General features: G+C 44.5%; 1 protein-coding gene across 1 annotated transcript in view; it reads left to right on the top strand.

The window, feature by feature from the left end:
• The window catches only part of LOC120017349 (paladin-like), a 44827-nt gene extending 23669 nt beyond the window's left edge, over positions 1–21158 (top strand). Inside the window, exon 3 of the mRNA XM_038960100.1 lies at positions 19992–21158. Coding sequence (XP_038816028.1) covers positions 19992–20141 — 150 coding nt within the window. The 3' untranslated portion in view covers positions 20142–21158. The remainder of the gene's footprint in view (positions 1–19991) is intronic.
• Positions 21159–21412: the final 254 nt, after the last annotated feature.

Below are 21412 nucleotides of genomic sequence, written 5' to 3'. Positions count from 1 at the left end.
AAACCCACATTATCTAACCCCATTACCTAGCAACAAACCACATTATCTAGCAACAAACACCATTAACTAGTAACAAACCCACATTATCTAGCAACAAACACCATTAACTAGTAACAAACCCACATTATCTAACCCCATTAACTAGTAACAAACCCACATGATCTAACCCCATTACCTAGCAACAAACCCCCATTATCTAGCAGCAAACACCATTATTTAGGAACAATGTGACCTTGAACAAGGCACTTAACCCTAGTTGCTCCTGGATACGAGCGTCTCCTAAATGACTAAAATGTAAATGTGTTCTGCACATCAACAAACAGCACATGGAGCACGGCGTCACACAGTGGTGAGGTGGATGGGATACAATGACGCACGCTTTGGTTCCCGTGTTCTTTTGGTTCTTCTCTGATCTTTTCCATGTCGGGTTTTGTTTTCGCTGATCTGTTTTGTATTTCTTTGGATGGTTTTCTTTGGTTCTGTGTCTTTTTGAGCACACAGACAGACACCACTATCCATTAGAGAGCAGGAGGAAATGTATGCATTGGATCCCGTATATATACATTCCTACTGTACAACACATCAACAACTTTAATCTGTTGTTATTCTTTGGTTTTCTTTGGTTGTGTGTTTTGAGCACGCTAAGAGAACAGGGGGATATCAAATCAAATGTTATTTGTCACATGCTTCTTAAACTAACTGGTGTAGGCTAACAGTGAAATGCTTAGTTACAGGCCCTTCCCAACAATGCAGAGAGAAAAATATACAAATTATCACACAAGGAATAAATCCACAATGAGTAACGATAACATGGCTATATACACAGGGTACCAGTACCAAGTCAATGTGCAGGGGTAATAACTTGGCTATATACACAGGGTACCAGTACCAAGTCAATGTGCAGGGGTAATAACTTGGCTATATACACAGGGTACCAGTACCAAGTCAATGTGCAGGGGTAGAGGTAATAACATGGCTATATACACAGGGTACCAGTACCAAGTCAATGTGCAGGGGTAGAGGTAATAACATGGCTGTATACACAGGGTACCAGTGCCAAGTCATATGTGTAGGGGTAGAGGTAATAACTAGGCTATATACACAGGGTACCAGTACCAAGTCAGTGTGCAGGGGTAGAGGTAATAACATGGCTGTATACACAGGGTACCAGTACCAAGTCATATGTGTAGGGGTAGAGGTAATAACTAGGCTATATACACAGGGTACCAGTACCAAGTCAATGTGCAGGGGTAATAACTTGGCTTTATACACAGGGTACCAGTACCAGTACCAAGTCAATGTGCAGGGGTAATAACTTGGCTTTATACACAGGGTACCAGTACCAAGTCAATGTGCAGGGGTAATAACTTGGCTATATACACAGGGTACCAGTACTGAGTCAATGTGCAGGGGTAATAACTTGGCTATATACACAGGGTACCAGTACTGAGTCAATTTGCAGGGGTAGAGGTAATAACTAGGCTATATACACAGGGTACCAGTACCAAGTCAATGTGCAGGGGTAATAACTTGGCTTTATACACAGGGTACCAGTACTGAGTCAATGTGCAGGGGTAATAACTTGGCTATATACACAGGGTACCAGTACTGAGTCAATGTGCAGGGGTAATAACTTGGCTATATACACAGGGTACCAGTACTGAGTCAATGTGCAGGGGTAATAACTTGGCTATATACACAGGGTACCAGTACTGAGTCAATGTGCAGGGGTAATAACTTGGCTATATACACAGGGTACCAGTACTAAGTCAATGTGCAGGGGTAGAGGTGATAACATGGCTATATACACAGGGTACCAGTACCAAGTCAATGTGCAGGGGTAATAACTTGGCTATATACACAGGGTACCAGTACCAAGTCAGTGTGCAGGGGTAGAGGTGATAACTTGGCTATATACACAGGGTACCAGTACCAAGTCATATGTGCAGGGGTAGAGGTTATAACATGGCTATATACACAGGGTACAGGTACCAAGTCATATGTGCAGGGGTAGAGGTGATAACATGGCTATATACACAGGGTACAGGTACCAAGTCATATGTGCAGGGGTAGAGGTAATAACTTGGCTATATACACAGGGTACAGGTACCAAGTCATATGTGCAGGGGTAGAGGTTATAACATGGCTATATACACAGGGTACCAAGTCAATGTGCAGGGGTAGAGGTGATAACTTGGCTGTATACACAGGGTACAGGTACCAAGTCATATGTGCAGGGGTAGAGGTGATAACTTGGCTGTATACACAGGGTACCAGTACCAAGTCAATGTGCAGGGGTAATAACTTGGCTATATACACAGGGTACCAGTACCAAGTCAGTGTGCAGGGGTAGAGGTGATAACTTGGCTGTATACACAGGGTACCAGTACCAAGTCATATGTGCAGGGGTAATAACTTGGCTATATACACAGGGTACCAGTACCAAGTCATATGTGCAGGGGTAGAGGTGATAACTTGGCTGTATACACAGGGTACCAGTACCAAGTCAATGTGCAGGGGTAGAGGTAATAACTTGGTTTTATACACAGGGTACAGGTACCAAGTCATATGTGCAGGGGTAGAGGTGATAACTTGGCTTTATACACAGGGTACAGGTACCAAGTCATATGTGCAGGGGTAGAGGTGATAACTTGGCTGTATACACAGGGTACCAGTACCAAGTCATATGTGCAGGGGTAGAGGTGATAACTTGGCTGTATACACAGGGTACAGGTACCAAGTCATATGTGTAGGGGTAGAGGTGATAACTTGGCTGTATACACAGGGTACCAGTACCAAGTCATATGTGCAGGGGTAGAGGTGATAACATGGCTATATACACAGGGTACAGGTACCAAGTCATATGTGCAGGGGTAATAACTTGGCTATATACACAGGGTAACAGTACCAAGTCAATGTGCAGGGGTAGAGGTAATAACATGGCTATATACACAGGGTACCAGTACCAAGTCAATGTGCAGGGGTAGAGGTAATAACATGGCTATATACACAGGGTACCAGTACCAAGTCAATGTGCAGGGGTATGACGTAATGGAGCTAGATATGTACATATAGGTAGGGGTAAAGTGACTAGGCATAAGGATAGATAATAAGCAATAGCAGCAGCATACATGAGTCTTAAGAAACATGTAGGTATTACAGACTGGATCAGGGAGAGGTTGAAAATGTCAGTGAAGACACTTGCCAGCTGGTTAGTATATACTCAGAGTACGCGTCCTGGTAATCTGTCTGGCCTCGCCGTCTGGAACAGCTGGTGCTCTTATGCATGCTTCAGTGTTGCTTGCCTCGAGGCAAGCATAGAAGGCATTTAGCTCGTCTGGTAGGCTCGCATCACTAGTGTTTCCCTTTGTTATCCGTGACAGTTTGCAAACCCTGCCACATCCGACGAGCGTCAGAGACGGCGTAGTAGGATTCCATCTTAGTCCTGTATTGATGGTGTGTGTGTGTGTGTGTGTGTGTTGGAGTCAGTACATTCCTTTGCCATGCATTGATGTAGGTTGAAGTGGTACGTCAACTAAAGATTTTAAAAAGATACCAGTGTGCAACATCCACATATGTATCATTAACTAGGCCACATTGCCTCTGTATGTACCGGTATGTTCGTTGCATCAGAATAAAATTATCAGAGGAAATTTGAAATGCCTGTTTTGCGGACGAGACGTGAGGTGGTTCATTGTACAATGAACAGGTTTGTGTATGGCGGATGCCACAGATGCCTCCCGGAGGGGCAGCCAATCAGTCAGCCCAGCTATTTTGATGTGTGCTACAGAGGCCTCCCTGTTCACCTTACCCGCCTGGTATGTGGGGCCTTTCACATAGTCGACTGTGGGACAAGACCCTAACTCACAGACGTACACACACACACACACACACACACACACACACACACACACACACACACACACACACACACACACACACACACACACACACACACACACACACACACAACACACACCTACTCACCTCACTACCCCTGTACTAGCATTGGCGCCAGGCTCCTAATGACTATTGGCCTGTGGGATCTTCTCAGTAGGAGATGAAAGACCAAGTCTGCCAGCTCTGCTCACTATCACAACTACACACTGGACAGTCAGTCACCGAACAGACACAACGCACAGGCAGGCACACTTCAGCCAGGGCCCAGGGGGCAAACCATTTCATAAGAAGAGAAGGGGAAAAACAGCTTCCTGCCTGTGATGGCTTCATGTTTTGACTCCAGAGAGAGAGAAGGAGAAAGAGGGGGAAAAACTACTTCCTGCCTGGGATGGCTTCATGTTTTGACTCCAGAGAGAGAGAGGGAGAAAGAGGGGGAAGATACTTCCTGCCCGTGATAGCAAAATGACTTCCTGCCTGTGATGGCTTCATGTTTTGACTCTAGAGAGAAAGAGGGGGAAACTACTTCCTGCCTGGGATGGCTTCATGTTTTGAAGAGGGGAGAAAGAGGGGGAAAATAGTTATTTATTCACCGGCGATGCTCACCTTTGGCTTGAGTCAGCCGAGGCTCACACGCCCCCCAATACCCAGACACAGAGTTCTCCAGAAAGGGCTAAGTCCCCAAGCAACCTTTTAACAGAATGGACCTGGAGTCAAACTGATGGACCTGGAGCCATACTGATGGACCTGGAGTCATACTGATGGAGCCATACTGATGAACCTGGAGTCATACTGATGGACCTGGAGCCATACTAATGGAGTCATACTGATGGACCTGGAGCCATACTAATGGAGTCATACTGATGGACCTGGAGCCATACTGATGGACCTGGAGCCATACTGATGGACCTGGAGCCATACTGATGGACCTGGAGCCATATTGATGGACCTGGAGCCATACTGATGGAGCCATACTGATGGACCTGGAGCCATACTGTTGGACCTGGAGCCATACTGATGGACCTGGAGCCATACTGATGGACCTGGAGCCATACTGATGGACCTGGAGTCATACTGATGGACCTGGAGTCATACTGATGGACCTGGAGCCATACTGATGGACCTGGAGTCATACTGATGGACCTGGAGTCATACTGATGGACCTGGAGTCATACTGATGGACCTGGAGCCATACTGATGGACCTGGAGTCATACTGATGGACCTGGAGCCATACTGATGGACCTGGAGCCATACTGATGGACCTGCCTGATGGACCTGGAGCCATACTGATGGACCTGGAGTCATACTGATGGACCTGGAGCCATACTGATGGACCTGGAGCCATACTGGTGGACCTGGAGCCATACTGATGGACCTGGAGCCATACTGATGGACCTGGAGCCATATACCTCTGCTGGACCCATTATTTAGTGGAATTATTTTCATGTTAAATCTATGGATTCTTGGTCAGTTGGGAATCAAACCTGCTGTATGGTCAGTTTGGCTGGACCCATTCTGTAGTGTTTCCAGTTAGCTATGGGTCATTAGGGCTGAACCCATACTGTAGTGTTTCCAGTTAGCTATGGGTCATTAGGGCTGGACCCATACTGTAGTGTTTCCAGTTAGCTATGGGTCATTAGGGCTGGACCCATACTGTAGTGTTTCCAGTTAGCTATGGGTCATTAGGGCTGAACCCATTATGTAGTGTTTCCAGTTAGCTATGGGTCATTAGGGCTGAACCCATACTGTAGTGTTTCCAGTTAGCTATGGGTCATTAGGGCTGAACCCATACTGTAGTGTTTCCAGTTAGCTATGGGTCATTAGGGCTGAACCCATACTGTAGTGTTTCCAGTTAGCTATGGGTCATTAGGTTTGAACCCATACTGTAGTGTTTCCAGTTAGCTATGGGTCATTAGGGCTGAACCCATACTGTAGTGTTTCCAGTTAGCTATGGGTCATTAGGGCTGAACCCATTATGTAGTGTTTCCAGTTAGCTATGGGTCATTAGGGCTGAACCCATACTGTAGTGTTTCCAGTTAGCTATGGGTCATTAGGGCTGAACCCATTATGTAGTGTTGCCAGTTAGCTATGGGTCATTAGGGCTGAACCCATACTGTAGTGTTTCCAGTTAGCTATGGGTCATTAGGGCTGAACCCATACTGTAGTGTTTCCAGTTAGCTATGGGTCATTAGGGCTGAACCCATTATGTAGTGTTTCCAGTTAGCTATGGGTCATTAGGGCTGAACCCATACTGTAGTGTTTCCAGTTAGCTATGGGTCATTAGGGCTGAACCCATACTGTAGTGTTTCCAGTTAGCTATGGGTCATTAGGGCTGAACCCATACTGTAGTGTTTCCAGTTAGCTATGGGTCATTAGGGCTGAACCCATACTGTAGTGTTTCCAGTTAGCTATGGGTCATTAGGGCTGAACCCATACTGTAGTGTTTCCAGTTAGCTATGGGTCATTAGGGCTGAACCCATACTGTAGTGTTTCCAGTTAGCTATGGGTCATTAGGGCTGAACCCATACTGTAGTGTTTCCAGTTAGCTATGGGTCATTAGGGCTGAACCCATTCTGTAGTGTTTCCAGTTAACTATGGGTCATTAGGGCTGAACCCATACTGTAGTGTTTCCAGTTAGCTATGGGTCATTAGGGCTGAACCCATACTGTAGTGTTTCCAGTTAGCTATGGGTCATTAGGGCTGGACCCATACTGTAGTGTTTCCAGTTAGCTATGGGTCATTAGGGCTGAACCCATACTGTAGTGTTTCCAGTTAGCTATGGGTCATTAGGGCTGAACCCATTCTGTAGTGTTTCCAGTTAGCTATGGGTCATTAGGGCTGAACCCATTCTGTAGTGTTTCCAGTTAGCTATGGGTCATTAGGGCTGAACCCATACTGTAGTGTTTCCAGTTAGCTATGGGTCATTAGGGCTGGACCCATACTGTAGTGTTTCCAGTTAGCTATGGGTCATTAGGGCTGAACCCATACTGTAGTGTTTCCAGTTAGCTATGGGTCATTAGGGCTGAACCCATACTGTAGTGTTTCCAGTTAGCTATGGGTCATTAGGGCTGAACCCATTCTGTAGTGTTTCCAGTTAGCTATGGGTCATTAGGGCTGATTTGTTACTGCTGACTTTGATTAGTGCATTCACCTTAAGGTGAGAAAACCACCTAACTGCAAGTCACTCTGGGTAATAGCGTGTGCTAAATGACTATGTAAATGTCTCTGTGTTTCCTGGATAGTGAGCACTATGCTGCACCTTTGATGGAACTGCACATCTTGTTTTGTTCTGTATGAATCAGCGTAGAATGGATAAGGTCTCATGGATTCTTGCTGAGTTGCTGAAAATATTTCTCCAACAGTGACATAGTAGATGGTTGAAAATGCTTTCATTGCTACATAATCTGGATTCTATTGGAGCATTCCATGTAGCGTGGTCAGAGACGAGGCCACAGCATTATACCACACGGGCTGCTTTCTTTGCTGTCTTACAATGCTGGCTTTCTAAGCTATAATCAATGGTTGAAGAGTAAGGGATATTGCCAAACAACGATTATCTCAACCATTGTTCCCCAATAGGTCCTTCAGCATGTTTCACATACCCAACAACTCTCCAGCAGAGACTGGAAATGGCTGGGTTCCAAATGGCATCCAAAGGGCTCTTAGTCTGGAAAAGCCGACCCCAGGCAACAGGGACATGGGGTTGCCTTCAATGTTGGACTCTTTTGGCTTAGAGGAACCATGCCCACATCTCTACTCTATCCACTTAAATAACATACTAAATAGTAACGAGCAAGATGGAGATCAGAGTTTTTTTTTTTAAGGAGTTTATTTCGTAATTGGCTACTGGCAAGTTTGCATCAACTACCTTCACTAAAACCACTGCAAAGGCTTTGCCTGGAAACTTTGGTTTTGAATCGCGATGTTGTGGCTTGTGATTTGTTAGGAGAGTTGTCTGTCTGAAGAGGACCCACCCCAGAAGTTGCCAAAAGAGTCCGTCATTGAAATCAGATTCTAGTCACTGTTGCCGGGTTGGGTTTTCCAGACTAAAGGGGCTCTGGTCAAAAGTAGTGCACTATAAAGGGAATAGGGTACCACTGTTTGGGACGCAGCCAATGTCTTCAGCAGTTTCTCCATAGACTCATATGGCCTCCAGAACCTTATAGTTTACCATTTGTCATTCCCGGTGCATCTTTAAAGCAAATATTGGAATGTAAATACCTCATTAGCACTCCATATCTTCTAGTAACAGCACTTCTGATTCCACGCAGACTAAATGTATGTAAATGTTAAAACCATTTCCTGTTAATCTGATTCAGCGGTTACCAGTGGTGCAAAGTACTTAAGTAAAAAGAAAAAAGAAAAACTTTGAAAGTACTACTTAAGTCGTTTTTTTCGGTACTTTACTATTTATATTTTTTACAACTTTTACTTCACTACATTCCTAAAGAAAAATATATACTTTTTACTCTATACATTTTATCCTGACACCCAAAAGTACTATTTTGAATGCTTAGCAGGACAGGAAAATGGTCTAATTTACACACTTTATCAAGAGAACATCCCTGGTCATCCCATCCCTTTTACTTGAGTCATTGTCTATTAAGGTATCTTTACTTTTACTCAAGTATGACAATTGGGTAGTTTTGCTGCTTTGGCCGTCTGAGGAGATAACGTTTAATTTATCCAAAGTATATTTGTGGTGGAAAAAAATGTAGGTCAACTAAATAGTGAGTAAGTGACCAACTTCAAAGAGCTACCTAATCTAAACAGATCTGGGTCTGAAATGGCACCTTATTCCCTATATAGTGCACTACTTTTGACCAGGGACCGCATAGGGAATAGGGTCCCATTTTAGACTCAGTTCTGTTTAGATTAGGTAGCTCTTTGAAGTTGGTCACTTACTCACGTCTTGACTTGGCTGAACAAAACTAAACAGTATCTACTTTGATCAAGTCAGAGCAGCGGATCTTTCAGTGTCACAGAATAATTGCCAGACACCCCTGTGGACTGAGCAATTTGCTGGATTAGTCCATAGGCATTGTGTATGTTTATAAATCATTGGATTAGCCTACAGGCTACTTAAGTCTGCAAGCTAGTTAAGTCTGCAAGCTAGTTAAGTCTGCAGGCTAGTTAAGTTTACAGGCTAGTTAAATCTACAGGCTAGTTAAGTCTACAGGCTAGTTAAGTCTACGGGCTAGTTAAGCCTGCACGCTAATTATGTCTGCAGGCTAGTTAAGTCTGCAGGCTAGTTAAGTCTGCAGGCTAGTTAAGCCTACAGGCTAGTTAAATCTACAGGCTAGTTAAGCCTACAGGCTAGTTAAATCTACAGGCTAGTTAAGACGGCAGGCTAGTTAAGCCTACAGTTAGTGTGTGTGTTGGGGTCCTATTGAGCTCTTGTTAGGATAGAGGTCCTCTTTTGTTTGGTTAGGGCTAGGGTCCATTGTAAATAGCATGCAGAGTAAACTCAACAAGCTGTGACCCTTTTAATGGTGTTACTGCTTACCATCAGTGGACAGTTACACACAGTTTGTTGACCAACCATGAGTCAGCTTGACTCAGCTCCAGTTCTCTAGGGAATTAACCTCCTCAGGGCTTCACTGCTGCAGTTCTCTAGGGAATTAACCTCCTCAGGGCTTCACTGCTCCAGTTCTCTAGGGAATTAACCTCCTCAGGGCTTCACTGCTCCAGTTCTCTAGGGAATTAACCTCCTCAGGGCTTCACTGCTCCAGTTCTCTAGGGAATTAACCTCCTCAGGGCTTCACTGCTCCAGTTCTCTAGGGAATTAACCTCCTCAGTGCTTCACTGCTCCAGTTCTCTAGGGAATTAACCTCCTCAGGGCTTCACTGCTCCAGTTCTCTAGGGAATTAACCTCCTCAGGCTTCACTGCTGCAGTTCTCTAGGGAATTAACCTCCTCAGGGCTTCACAGCTCCAGTTCTCCAGGGAATTAACCTCCTCAGGGCTTTACTGCTCCAGTTCTCTAGGGAATTAACCTCCTCAGGGCTTCACTGCTCCAGTTCTCTAGGGAATTAACCTCCTCAGGGCTTCACTGCTCCAGTTCTCTAGGGAATTAACCTCCTCAGTGCTTCACTGCTCCAGTTCTCTAGGGAATTAACCTCCTCAGTGCTTCACTGCTCCAGTTCTCTAGGGAATTAACCTCCTCAGGGCTTTACTGCTCCATTTCTCTAGGGAATTAACCTCCTCAGGGCTTCATTGCTCCAGTTCTCTAGGGAATTAACCTCCTCAGTGCTTCACTGCTCCAGTTCTCTAGGGAATTAACCTCCTCAGGGCCTCACTGCTCCAGTTCTCTAGGGAATTAACCTCCTCAAGGCTTCACTGCTCCAGTTCTCTAGGGAAGAGCTGGAGCAGAAGGGGGATGTTGCTTCTCCACCTTCGCAGCGGAATACTAGACTCACGTGTTGCCAGGCTGATAAGGAGTGAGAGACCAGTGTCGCAGTGAGAGACCAGTGTCGCAGTGAGAGACCAGGTGTCGCGCAGTGAGAGACCAGGTGTCGCGCAGAGGAGAGTTGGATCAAATATCGCTTTTTTTTCTTAAAATATAAAAACAAATGTGTTAATTGAATGATTTGAAAGTAGAATTGAAAACAAGTGTGTTGGTTCAGGAGGAGCCATAAGGAGGAATAATGATGTGTTATCCACCATCACCAGGAAACAGAGACATGTGGGTTCAGCTTGATCCTAAATCAAGTGTTGGATCAAAAGTGCACCGTTCCTTTTCTGTTGCTCATGTGTTGATTGTTACTGTAGGAGCATTTGACTTCACCAGACCATTCTGTTTACATCCGACTGCTTGGAAGGGGGTGGCTCTCTCCACCTCCGGAGGTGGCTTAGGAGACGTGAGAAGTTTGCAAGTTTAGTAAAGTGTAACATTCCTGTTCTGTTGGTCATGTGTTGTTTCCTGTTTCTCTCCTCCTGCATAGTTAAAAAAAACACTGTGTTGGTCAGATAGAAGGACCAGTAAACCATTGTGTTGGTCAGATAGAAGGACCAGTAAAACCACTGTGTTGGTCAGATAGAAGGACCAGTAAAACCACTGTGTTGGTCAGATAGAAGGACCAGTATAACCACTGTGTTGGTCAGATAGAAGGACCAGTAAAACCACTGTGTTGGTCAGATAGAAGGACCAGTAAACCATTGTGTTGGTCAGATAGAAGGACCAGTAAACCCACTGTGTTGGTCAGATAGAAGGACCAGTAAACCACTGTGTTGGTCAGATAGAAGCCCCAGTAAACCACTGTGTTGGTCAGATTGAAGGACCAGTAAAACCACTGTGTTGGTCAGATAGAAGGACCAGTAAACCACTGTGTTGGTCAGATTGAAGGACCAGTAAACCACTGTGTTGGTCAGATAGAAGGACCAGTAAACCACTGTGTTGGTCAGATTGAAGGACCAGTAAAACCACTGTGTTGGTCAGATAGAAGGACCAGTAAACCACTGTGTTGGTCAGATTGAAGGACCAGTAAACCACTGTTGGTCAGATAGAAGGACCAGTAAACCCACTGTGTTGGTCAGATTGAAGGACCAGTAAAACCACTGTGTTGGTCAGATAGAAGGACCAGTAAACCACTGTGTTGGTCAGATTGAAGGACCAGTATAACCACTGTGTTGGTCAGATAGAAGGACCAGTAAACCACTGTGTTGGTCAGATAGAAGGACCAGTAAACCACTGTGTTGGTCAGATTGAAGGACCAGTAAACCACTGTGTTGGTCAGATAGAAGGACCAGTAAACCACTGTGTAATGTTATTCTATCTATGGCTAAATGTAATTGATGTATTTATTTGTTGTTTCCTGTGTATCTCCTGTGGTTATGTAGGATGTTAACAGGACATTGACACTGTGTGTCTCCTGTGGTTATGTAGGATGTTAACAGGACATTGACACTGTGTGTCTCCTGTGGTTATGTAGGATGTTAACAGGACATTGTAAGTGTAGTTAAATGCAACTGTTTTGGTCAGAGATCACTCACAAATAAAGTGCATTGATGTTTCAGCCCGTTCTGTTCTTAACTTGTTGTTTCCTGTGTGTGTCTCCTGCTGTGGTTGTGTGGGTGACCTCAACCAGCTGTCTTCTAACCAATAGCTGTCTTTCCTGTTCCTCCTGCAGTGGTTCTCCCAGGTGGCTGCTCTGCTCTGGTCTTTACACATTGTGTTTCTCCTGTTTGTCCTGCTGTGGTCTTTACACATTGTGTTTCTCCTGTTCCTCCTGCTGTGGTCTTTACACATTGTGTTTATCCTGCTCTGGTCTTTACACATTGTGTTTCTCCTGTTCCTCCTGCTCTGGTCTTTACACATTGTGTTTCTCCTGTTTGTCCTGCTGTGGTCTTTACACATTGTGTTTCTCCTGTTTGTCCTGCTGTGGTCTTTACACATCGTGTTTCTCCTGTTCCTCCTGCTGTGGTCTTTACACATTGTGTTTCTCCTGTTTGTCCTGCTGTGGTCTTTACACATTGTGTTTCTCCTGTTCCTCCTGCTGTGGTCTTTACACATTGTGTTTCTCCTGTTCCTCCTGCTGTGGTCTTTACACATTGTGTTTCTCCTGTTCCTCCTGCTGTGGTCTTTACACATTGTGTTTCTCCTGTTTGTCCTGCTGTGGTCTTTACACATTGTGTTTATCCTGCTGTGGTCTTTACACATTGTGTTTCTCCTGTTTGTCCTGCTGTGGTCTTTACACATTGTGTTTCTCCTGTTTGTCCTGCTGTGGTCTTTACACATTGTGTTTCTCCTGTTTGTCCTGCTGTGGTCTTTACACATTGTGTTTCTCCTGTTCCTCCTGCTGTGGTCTTTACACATTGTGTTTCTCCTGTTTATCCTGCTGTGGTCTTTACACATTGTGTTTCTCCTGTTCCTCCTGCTGTGGTCTTTACACATTGTGTTTCTCCTGTTTGTCCTGCTGTGGTCGTTACACATTGTGTTTCTCCTGTTTGTCCTCCTGGTGTGGTCTTTACACATTGTGTTTCTCTCCTCCTGTGTTTCTCCTGTTCCTCCTGCTGTGGTCTTTACACATTGTGTTTCTCCTGTTTGTCCTGCTGTGGTCTTTACACATTGTGTTTCTCCTGTTCCTCCTGCTGTGGTCTTTACACATTGTGTTTCTCCTGTTTGTCCTGCTGTGGTCTTTACACATTGTGTTTCTCCTGTTTGTCCTGCTGTGGTCTTTACACATTGTGTTTCTCCTGTTTGTCCTGCTGTGGTCTTTACACATTGTGTTTCTCCTGTTTGTCCTGCTGTGGTCTTTACACATTGTGTTTCTCCTGTTTGTCCTGCTGTGGTCTTTACACATTGTGTTTCTCCTGTTCCTCCTGCTGTGGTCTTTACACATTGTGTTTCTCCTGTTTATCCTGCTGTGGTCTTTACACATTGTGTTTCCCTCCTCCTGTGTTTCTCCTGTTCCTCCTGCTGTGGTCTTTACACATTGTGTTTCTCCTGTTCCTCCTGCTGTGGTCTTTACACATTGTGTTTCTCCTGTTTGTCCTGCTGTGGTCTTTACACATTGTGTTTCTCCTGTTCCTCCTGCTGTGGTCTTTACACATTGTGTTTCTCCTGTTCCTCCTGCTGTGGTCTTTACACATTGTGTTTCTCCTGTTCCTCCTGCTGTGGTCTTTACACATTGTGTTTCTCCTGTTCCTCCTGCTGTGGTCTTTACACATTGTGTTTCTCCTGTTTGTCCTGCTGTGGTCTTTACACATTGTGTTTCTCCTGTTTGTCCTGCTGTGGTCTTTACACATTGTGTTTCTCCTGTTCCTCCTGCTGTGGTCTTTACACATTGTGTTTCTCCTGTTCCTCCTGCTGTGGTCTTTACACATTGTGTTTCTCCTGTTCCTCCTGCTGTGGTCTTTACACATTGTGTTTCTCCTGTTCCTCCTGCTGTGGTCTTTACACATTGTGTTTCTCCTGTTTGTCCTGCTGTGGTCTTTACACATTGTGTTTCTCCTGTTCCTCCTGCTGTGGTCTTTACACATTGTGTTTCTCCTGTTTGTCCTGCTGTGGTCTTTACACATTGTGTTTCTCCTGTTTGTCCTGCTGTGGTCTTTACACATCGTGTTTCTCCTGTTCCTCCTGCTGTGGTCTTTACACATTGTGTTTCTCCTGTTTATCCTGCTGTGGTCTTTACACATTGTGTTTCTCTCCTCCTGTGTTTCTCCTGTTCCTCCTGCTCTGGTCTTTACACATTGTGTTTCTCCTGTTTGTCCTGCTGTGGTCTTTACACATTGTGTTTCTCCTGTTTGTCCTGCTGTGGTCTTTACACATTGTGTTTCTCCTGTTCCTCCTGGTGTGGTCTTTACACATTGTGTTTCTCTCCTCCTGTGTTTCTCCTGTTCCTCCTGCTGTGGTCTTTACACATTGTGTTTCTCTCCTCCTGTGTTTCTCCTGTTCCTCCTGCTGTGGTCTTTACACATTGTGTTTGTCCTGCTGTGGTCTTTACACATTGTGTTTCTCCTGTTTGTCCTGCTGTGGTCTTTACACATTGTGTTTATCCTGCTGTGGTCTTTACACATTGTGTTTCTCCTGTTTGTCCTGCTGTGGTCTTTACACATTGTGTTTCTCCTGTTTGTCCTGCTGTGGTCTTTACACATTGTGTTTATCCTGCTGTGGTCTTTACACATTGTGTTTCTCCTGTTTGTCCTGCTGTGGTCTTTACACATTGTGTTTCTCCTGTTTGTCCTGCTGTGGTCTTTACACATTGTGTTTCTCCTGTTTGTCCTGCTGTGGTCTTTACACATTGTGTTTCTCCTGTTTGTCCTGCTGTGGTCTTTACACATTGTGTTTCTCCTGTTCCTCCTGCTGTGGTCTTTACACATTGTGTTTCTCCTGTTTATCCTGCTGTGGTCTTTACACATTGTGTTTCTCCTGTTCCTCCTGCTGTGGTCTTTACACATTGTGTTTATCCTGCTGTGGTCTTTACACATTGTGTTTCTCCTGTTTGTCCTGCTGTGGTCTTTACACATTGTGTTTCTCCTGTTCCTCCTGCTGTGGTCTTTACACATTGTGTTTCTCCTGTTTATCCTGCTGTGGTCTTTACACATTGTGTTTCTCCTGTTCCTCCTGCTGTGGTCTTTACACATTGTGTTTCTCCTGTTTGTCCTGCTGTGGTCGTTACACATTGTGTTTCTCCTGTTTGTCCTCCTGGTGTGGTCTTTACACATTGTGTTTCTCTCCTCCTGTGTTTCTCCTGTTCCTCCTGCTGTGGTCTTTACACATTGTGTTTCTCCTGTTTGTCCTGCTGTGGTCTTTACACATTGTGTTTCTCCTGTTCCTCCTGCTGTGGTCTTTACACATTGTGTTTCTCCTGTTTGTCCTGCTGTGGTCTTTACACATTGTGTTTCTCCTGTTTGTCCTGCTGTGGTCTTTACACATTGTGTTTCTCCTGTTTGTCCTGCTGTGGTCTTTACACATTGTGTTTCTCCTGTTTGTCCTGCTGTGGTCTTTACACATTGTGTTTCTCCTGTTTGTCCTGCTGTGGTCTTTACACATTGTGTTTCTCCTGTTCCTCCTGCTGTGGTCTTTACACATTGTGTTTCTCCTGTTTATCCTGCTGTGGTCTTTACACATTGTGTTTCCCTCCTCCTGTGTTTCTCCTGTTCCTCCTGCTGTGGTCTTTACACATTGTGTTTCTCCTGTTCCTCCTGCTGTGGTCTTTACACATTGTGTTTCTCCTGTTTGTCCTGCTGTGGTCTTTACACATTGTGTTTCTCCTGTTCCTCCTGCTGTGGTCTTTACACATTGTGTTTCTCCTGTTCCTCCTGCTGTGGTCTTTACACATTGTGTTTCTCCTGTTCCTCCTGCTGTGGTCTTTACACATTGTGTTTCTCCTGTTCCTCCTGCTGTGGTCTTTACACATTGTGTTTCTCCTGTTTGTCCTGCTGTGGTCTTTACACATTGTGTTTCTCCTGTTTGTCCTGCTGTGGTCTTTACACATTGTGTTTCTCCTGTTCCTCCTGCTGTGGTCTTTACACATTGTGTTTCTCCTGTTCCTCCTGCTGTGGTCTTTACACATTGTGTTTCTCCTGTTCCTCCTGCTGTGGTCTTTACACATTGTGTTTCTCCTGTTCCTCCTGCTGTGGTCTTTACACATTGTGTTTCTCCTGTTTGTCCTGCTGTGGTCTTTACACATTGTGTTTCTCCTGTTCCTCCTGCTGTGGTCTTTACACATTGTGTTTCTCCTGTTTGTCCTGCTGTGGTCTTTACACATTGTGTTTCTCCTGTTTGTCCTGCTGTGGTCTTTACACATCGTGTTTCTCCTGTTCCTCCTGCTGTGGTCTTTACACATTGTGTTTCTCCTGTTTATCCTGCTGTGGTCTTTACACATTGTGTTTCTCTCCTCCTGTGTTTCTCCTGTTCCTCCTGCTCTGGTCTTTACACATTGTGTTTCTCCTGTTTGTCCTGCTGTGGTCTTTACACATTGTGTTTCTCCTGTTTGTCCTGCTGTGGTCTTTACACATTGTGTTTCTCCTGTTCCTCCTGGTGTGGTCTTTACACATTGTGTTTCTCTCCTCCTGTGTTTCTCCTGTTCCTCCTGCTGTGGTCTTTACACATTGTGTTTCTCTCCTCCTGTGTTTCTCCTGTTCCTCCTGCTGTGGTCTTTACACATTGTGTTTGTCCTGCTGTGGTCTTTACACATTGTGTTTCTCCTGTTTGTCCTGCTGTGGTCTTTACACATTGTGTTTGTCCTGCTGTGGTCTTTACACATTGTGTTTCTCCTGTTTGTCCTGCTGTGGTCTTTACACATTGTGTTTATCCTGTTTGTCCTGCTGTGGTCTTTACACATTGTGTTTATCCTGCTCTGGTCTTTACACATTGTGTTTCTCCTGTTTGTCCTGCTGTGGTCTTTACACATTGTGTTTCTCCTGTTTGTCCTGCTGTGGTCTTTACACATTGTGTTTCTCCTGTTTGTCCTGCTGTGGTCTTTACACATTGTGTTTCTCCTGTTTGTCCTGCTGTGGTCTTTACACATTGTGTTTCTCCTGTTCCTCCTGCTGTGGTCTTTACACATTGTGTTTCTCCTGTTTATCCTGCTGTGGTCTTTACACATTGTGTTTCTCCTGTTCCTCCTGCTGTGGTCTTTACACATTGTGTTTATCCTGCTGTGGTCTTTACACATTGTGTTTCTCCTGTTTGTCCTGCTGTGGTCTTTACACATTGTGTTTCTCCTGTTTATCCTGCTGTGGTCTTTACACATTGTGTTTCTCCTGTTTGTCCTGCTGTGGTCTTTACACATTGTGTTTCTCCTGTTCCTCCTGCTGTGGTCTTTACACATTGTGTTTCTCCTGTTTATCCTGCTGTGGTCTTTACACATTGTGTTTGTCCTGCTGTGGTCTTTACACATTGTGTTTCTCCTGTTTGTCCTGCTGTGGTCTTTACACATTGTGTTTCTCCTGTTCCTCCTGCTGTGGTCTTTACACATTGTGTTTCTCCTGTTCCTCCTGCTGTGGTCTTTACACATTGTGTTTCTCCTGTTTGTCCTGCTGTGGTCTTTACACATTGTGTTTCTCCTGTTCCTCCTGCTGTGGTCTTTACACATTGTGTTTCTCCTGTTCCTCCTGCTGTGGTCTTTACACATTGTGTTTCTCCTGTTCCTCCTGCTGTGGTCTTTACACATTGTGTTTCTCCTGTTTGTCCTGCTGTGGTCTTTACACATTGTGTTTCTCCTGTTTGTCCTGCTGTGGTCTTTACACATTGTGTTTCTCCTGTTTGTCCTGCTGTGGTCTTTACACATTGTGTTTCTCCTGTTCCTCCTGCTGTGGTCTTTACACATTGTGTTTCTCCTGTTTGTCCTGCTGTGGTCTTTACACATTGTGTTTCTCCTGTTCCTCCTGCTGTGGTCGTTACACATTGTGTTTCTCCTGTTTGTCCTGCTGTGGTCTTTACACATTGTGTTTCTCCTGTTTATCCTGCTGTGGTCTTTACACATTGTGTTTCTCCTGTTTATCCTGCTGTGGTCTTTACACATTGTGTTTCTCCTGTTTATCCTGCTGTGGTCTTTACACATTGTGTTTCTCCTGTTCCTCCTGCTGTGGTCTTTACACATTGTGTTTCTCCTGTTCCTCCTGCTGTGGTCTTTACACATTGTGTTTCTCCTGTTTATCCTGCTGTGGTCTTTACACATTGTGTTTGTCCTGCTGTGGTCTTTACACATTGTGTTTCTCCTGTTTATCCTGCTGTGGTCTTTACACATTGTGTTTCTCCTGTTCCTCCTGCTGTGGTCTTTACACATTGTGTTTCTCCTGTTTATCCTGCTGTGGTCTTTACACATTGTGTTTCTCCTGTTTGTCCTGCTGTGGTCTTTACACATTGTGTTTGTCCTGCTGTGGTCTTTACACATTGTGTTTCTCCTGTTTGTCCTGCTGTGGTCTTTACACATTGTGTTTCTCCTGTTCCTCCTGCTGTGGTCTTTACACATTGTGTTTCTCCTGTTTATCCTGCTGTGGTCTTTACACATTGTGTTTCTCCTGTTTATCCTGCTGTGGTCTTTACACATTGTGTTTCTCCTGTTCCTCCTGCTGTGGTCTTTACACATTGTGTTTCTCCTGTTCCTCCTGCTGTGGTCTTTACACATTGTGTTTCTCCTGTTCCTCCTGCTGTGGTCTTTACACATTGTGTTTCTCCTGTTTGTCCTGCTGTGGTCTTTACACATTGTGTTTCTCCTGTTTGTCCTGCTGTGGTCTTTACACATTGTGTTTCTCCTGTTCCTCCTGCTGTGGTCTTTACACATTGTGTTTCTCCTGTTTGTCCTGCTGTGGTCTTTACACATTGTGTTTCTCCTGTTCCTCCTGCTGTGGTCTTTACACATTGTGTTTCTCCTGTTCCTCCTGCTGTGGTCTTTACACATTGTGTTTCTCCTGTTTGTCCTGCTGTGGTCTTTACACATTGTGTTTCTCCTGTTTGTCCTGCTGTGGTCTTTACACATTGTGTTTCTCCTGTTCCTCCTGCTGTGGTCTTTACACATTGTGTTTCTCCTGTTTGTCCTGCTGTGGTCTTTACACATTGTGTTTCTCCTGTTCCTCCTGCTGTGGTCTTTACACATTGTGTTTCTCCTGTTTGTCCTGCTGTGGTCTTTACACATTGTGTTTCTCCTGTTTGTCCTGCTGTGGTCTTTACACATTGTGTTTCTCCTGTTTGTCCTGCTGTGGTCTTTACACATTGTGTTTCTCCTGTTCCTCCTGCTGTGGTCTTTACACATTGTGTTTCTCCTGTTTGTCCTGCTGTGGTCTTTACACATTGTGTTTCTCCTGTTCCTCCTGGTGTGGTCTTTACACATTGTGTTTCTCCTGTTTGTCCTGCTGTGGTCTTTACACATTGTGTTTCTCTTGTTCCTCCTGCTGTGGTCTTTACACATTGTGTTTCTCCTGTTTGTCCTGCTGTGGTCTTTACACATTGTGTTTCTCTCCTCCTGCTGTGGTCTTTACACATTGTGTTTCTCCTGTTTGTCCTGCTGTGGTCTTTACACATTGTGTTTCTCCTGTTCCTCCTGCTGTGGTCTTTACACATTGTGTTTCTCCTGTTTATCCTGCTGTGGTCTTTACACATTGTGTTTCTCCTGTTCCTCCTGCTGTGGTCTTTACACATTGTGTTTCTCCTGTTTGTCCTGCTGTGGTCTTTACACATTGTGTTTCTCCTGTTTGTCCTGCTGTGGTCTTTACACATTGTGTTTCTCCTGTTTGTCCTGCTGTGGTCTTTACACATTGTGTTTCTCCTGTTCCTCCTGCTGTGGTCTTTACACATTGTGTTTCTCCTGTTTGTCCTGCTGTGGTCTTTACACATTGTGTTTCTCCTGTTCCTCCTGCTGTGGTCTTTACACATTGTGTTTCTCCTGTTCCTCCTGCTGTGGTCTTTACACATTGTGTTTCTCTCCTCCTGTGTTTCTCCTGCTCCTCCTGCTGTGGTCTTTACACATTGTGTTTCTCTCCTCCTGTGTTTCTCCTGTTCCTCCTGCTGTGGTCTTTACACATTGTGTTTCTCTCCTCCTGTGTTTCTCCTATTCCTCCTGCTGTGGTCTTTACACATTGTGTTTCTCCTGTTCCTCCTGCTGTGGTCTTTACACATTGTGTTTCTCTCCTCCTGTGTTCCTCCTGTAGGTGGCAGCCAGGGCCGGGGTGTACGACCTTCTCAACCAGCTGGGTTTCTCTGAGTTTGAGAACCTTCGGGACACGCCACTTGCCAGGCTCCGCTGCCGCTGGCAACGACAGAACATCCAATCACGTCCCTTCAGGGGGGCGTTCATCTGAGCTGAGATCACTGTGAACTGCCAGACTCTGGCTGCTACTGAAATGGTACTCTATTCCCTATATAGTTCACTACTTTTGACCAGGGTCTTCTGCACTCTAAAGGGATTAGGGTGCCATTTTATGCAACCTATGTCCTCCTGCGCTTTTCTTTTTTTTATACCTTTAAAATGCAATAATGCTTTGTATTTAAAATGTAATAATGCCTTGTATTTTACCCTCGTATCACTCCGATACTGTATTATTATAATACTGCTTTTTTCAAACCCACTACCAATGTTATTTAGTATTTGAATGAATTTCTGTTTTAGTTCTGTCAGTTGGTAATTCCTGGTTCTGATGCGTCTGCTCTGACTGCCGCCAAGATTCAAGGTGACATTTTGTCTCATTTGCTCTATTGTTTCATTGTTAATATAGGAGGAGAATTCATTCATATTTAGTCCTCTTTTTTTTATTGAAAGAAAAGGGCGAGAACTGTCTTACTAGTATGGGCCGTATAGGTTTTATCAAAGGAGGTGTATATTCACCTGGCAGAACAAACAGCTTAGGCATTAGGGGTTGAAATGAAGGGTTAAAGTAGGGTTACTTTTAGGGTTAGAAACAAGGGTTATGTTAAGGTTAGTTTGAGGTAAGGGTTAGAGTTAGGGAAAGGCTTAAACTTTGGGTTAGCAGAACTCCACCTCCATAAATATTCTGCCGGTTAAATAGACACCGCCTTAATCAGAAGACTTGTATTTGTCTGTACTAGAATGTATTGGAAAGTTTCTCCAGTTTAAAATATAGTTGAAACTGCAGACGTTTAAAATGACAGCTTCTTTGTTTAGATTGAATACATTTCTGTTACTTTTAATCAACATACAGTATCAGTGTCTCCAAGTCCACTCCCAAGTATTCGTTTGCCAAACTGCTGTCGATGCTGCCAAAGCTAATCTTCTGCTCTGTGTTTTACTGCTGTTTGCATGTGCCTCGGTCCTCAGTTCTTCACAGCAGTTTCTCCACTCATTAAAGGGGTCATCTGCATAAGGTTCATCTATTTTTAGATATTTTTTCAATAATGATATATACCAATTGATCATTGAAGAATATAACTTATAAATGCCTCGAGTTAAATCCAACTGTCGTACCCCATCAGAACCCAAAATAGACGCTTGTTTTACGCCAAGGTTTGTAAACAATGTCAATGTAAACACTGTATAGCCTCAAAACATGGTTAAACTATAATGTTGATATCATGGATGGTCTGTCCTTGTATCCATGGCTCTGTCTATGAATTT

This window comes from Salvelinus namaycush, chromosome 22 (genome assembly GCF_016432855.1).
Source record: "Salvelinus namaycush isolate Seneca chromosome 22, SaNama_1.0, whole genome shotgun sequence".
NCBI classification, from domain to species: domain Eukaryota; kingdom Metazoa; phylum Chordata; class Actinopteri; order Salmoniformes; family Salmonidae; genus Salvelinus; species Salvelinus namaycush.
This window is presented reverse-complemented; position numbering and strand designations above follow the sequence as displayed.